General features: G+C 55.5%; 1 protein-coding gene across 1 annotated transcript in view; it reads right to left on the reverse strand.

The window, feature by feature from the left end:
- The window catches only part of GLT1D1 (glycosyltransferase 1 domain containing 1), a 28,929-nt gene that overhangs the window by 11,613 nt on the left and 14,350 nt on the right, over window positions 1–2,966 (reverse strand). Inside the window, exon 3 of the mRNA XM_014533361.1 lies at window positions 471–577. Within this exon, the coding sequence (XP_014388847.1) occupies window positions 471–577 (107 nt within the window). The remainder of the gene's footprint in view (window positions 1–470; window positions 578–2,966) is intronic.

Consider the following 2,966-nt stretch of genomic DNA (forward strand, 5'->3'; position numbering starts at 1 on the left):
GCTGTTTCCGGCCCGGACTGCCCTCCGCTCGTTTGCTTGGCAAGATCACGTTTTCCTGCCAGGAGCCCTCGCAGGACGGTTCCCACGCCTTTAAACACTCCCGTGTGAATGCAGTGTCATGACCTCACACTCACTACAGAATCATGCTTTCGAGACAAAAACCTCAGAGGCTGAGCGTCCACCTAGGAACCAGGAGGTCACGGGTTCGATTCCCGGTCAGGACACAGGCCCGGGTTGCAGGCTCCATCCCCACCAGTAGGGGGCGTGCAGGAGGCAGCCGATCCATAGTTCTCTCTCATCATGGATGTTTCTCTCTCTCCCTCTCCCTTCCTCTCTGAAAGCAATAAAAATATATTTTGTAAAAAAAGTGTCAAATGAAGGAAAGAGGCGGCTTCATAGGGAAGACGTACCGCCCCCCCTCCTCCCCGGCCTATCGGCTTCCCCGTCTCCACCCCACGGGGCGCACGCACCTGGCTTCCCCCAGGACCTTCCCCATCACCAGGTGCTTGTCTCCCTGGTGCACGTCTTCATTCAGGTCGGTGCCGCCGAAGACGACCCCGAAGGGGATGCCGTGGCCTGCGGAGGAGGACAGGTGAGGAGGGAGCGCAGCTGGGCACCAGCCCTCCCACCCCGGCCCGAAGCAACGAGCAGAAACCCAGGTTCCTGGAACACGGGACCGGAATCGTGGTTAGTTTTATTTTTATTTTATTTTTTAAAATATATTTTTATTGGTTTCAGAAAGGAAGGGAGAGGGAGAGAGATAGAAGTATCAACGATGAGAGAGAATCACTGATCAGCTGCCTCCTGCACGCCCCCCACTGGGGATGGAGCCCGCAGCCCGGGCCTGTGCCCTGACCAGGAATCGAACCATGACCTCCGGTTTGCAGGTCGATGCTCAACCGCTGGTTACTTCCTTATAAAAGTCTCTGGAGATGGGCAATTCAAGGCAGGCGTGTGAGCTCCATGCATTGTCAAGGTCCAGGCCCTTCCTGGTTTTCTGCTTTTCTGTTCTAGTCAAGCAGGCTTTTACCTCCACAGTTGCCTCATGGTCCAGGCTGGCTGCCGGACTCCACCCATCATGCGTGCATTGCAGGCCGGAGGAGGAAGAGTGAATGCGGGAAATGCAAAAAGGGGTGGGCAACCCGGCTGAGTCTGCCCACTTTCATCAGCCTTCCCAGCAGCCCTAGACAACCCGTTTTCCCACTTTTCATTGGCCAGAACAAAGTCCCACTGCCACACCTAGTGTCAGGGGAGGCTGGGCAGTGTGCACTTTTTTTCTGGGACTTGCTAAAAGGCAGGGTTCTGTTACTAAGAGAGAAGGGCAAATGGGTATTGGGAGGGAGCTAGTGGTCTCTGCTATGGAAAATGAGTGCAACTCTGCCCTGGATTCCTCTGTCTGGTGACAGTAGATGGGGTACCTTGGACTTGGCAAAGAGAAGGCGGCCTGAGCTGGAGCAACCCTAGGAAGGCGGATTGGGGAGGAGGGCCAGCAGGATGGTCTCAGTTGACAGGATTTTGTCAGCGGGAAATGAGAGAGTGGAAGGATGCAAAGATCACACCCAGTTTCGGAACCATGTGGAAAGGAAGCTGGTGATGCCAGTGGCTAAAATAAGGAAGCTGGAAGAGGAGGAGTTTTAGGAAAGGGGGTCATGAATTAGAATTTGGATCTGTTGAGTTTGTGGTACTGGTGGAACACCAGGACTGGAGCTTGGGGGCATTTTCAAGTCAATATTAGGTTCACCTAGTTTTAAAAATCCTGTTATCTAGGATGTCCTAGCATCTCAGATGCTTTATTGCAGCGGTTCTCAACCTGTGGGTCGCGACCCCTTTGGGGGTCGAACGACCCTTTCACAGGGGTCGCCTAAGACCATCGGAAAACACATCTATAATTACATATTGTTTTTGTGATGAATCACTGTGCTTTCATTATGTTCAATTTGTCACAATGACATGGGGGTCACCACAGCATGAGGAGCTGTATGAAAGGGTTGCGGCGTTAGGAAGGTTGAGAACCACGGCTCTAGGAGATCATAAAATATATTAAAAAGACAGAAAGAAAACTGGGAAACTTCCCTCAGGCAATTGCAGACGGATCAACCGTCTCAGGGGCGGGAGGGGGAGGCCGGGCACCTTCGCTGCCACCAGGTCCTCCGGCCCCTCCCGCCTCCCTCCCGCTGTTTCCTCGGGGCTTGTTTGCTCTCCGTTATCTGAAGTACTTCCACTCCGATAAGAACACTTTCGGACACCGTGTCCCAGCTGGTGACAGCGCGGAGCCCAGCTCTCAGCCGCGTGGCACCGCCTTCATCCCGATGCCAACAGGCTCGCCCGGGGGCTGAGGGCCCCCAGGACTCCGGACACGGATGGCAGAGCCCAAGCCGCTTCCCTTGGCTGAGCCCCACCCTCCGCCCCTAGGAGTGCAGACCAGAGTCCAGGAGCCCTGGCACCTGGGTGGCATCTGGCAGCGCGGCTTAGGGCAGGGGCAGCACCTGGCACGGCTCCTGGCTTAGGGCAGGGGCAGCGCCTGGCAGGGCTCCTGGCTTAGGGCAGGGGCAGCGCCTGGCACGGCTCAGGGGTTGAGCGTCGACCTCTGAACCAGGTCACGGTTGGATACCCTGCTTGTGGGCTCCATGCCCAGTAGGGGGCCTGCAGGAGGCAGCCAATCGGTGATTCTCTCTCATCATTGATGCTTCTCTCTCTCTCCCTCTCCCCCTTCCTCTCTGAAATCAATAAAAAGTGTGTCTATATAAAGAAATTGGACAGGGGATGTAAAACCTCTCCTTGAAATGGCCAGGGAGTAAATATCTTTGGGTCTGTGGACGGAGAGCCCTGTCCCCCTCTGCCGTCGGGGCAATGAGGGGGGTGGGGGGGCGCGCTGCTCCTCCGGACCTGGCCAGCGATGTTCAACCTTTTCATCTCAGAGCTCACGTCCACTGTGTGTGTGTGTATATATATGTGTGTGTGTGTGT

Source organism: Myotis brandtii, unplaced genomic scaffold (assembly GCF_000412655.1).
Source record: "Myotis brandtii unplaced genomic scaffold, ASM41265v1 scaffold97, whole genome shotgun sequence".
NCBI classification, from domain to species: domain Eukaryota; kingdom Metazoa; phylum Chordata; class Mammalia; order Chiroptera; family Vespertilionidae; genus Myotis; species Myotis brandtii.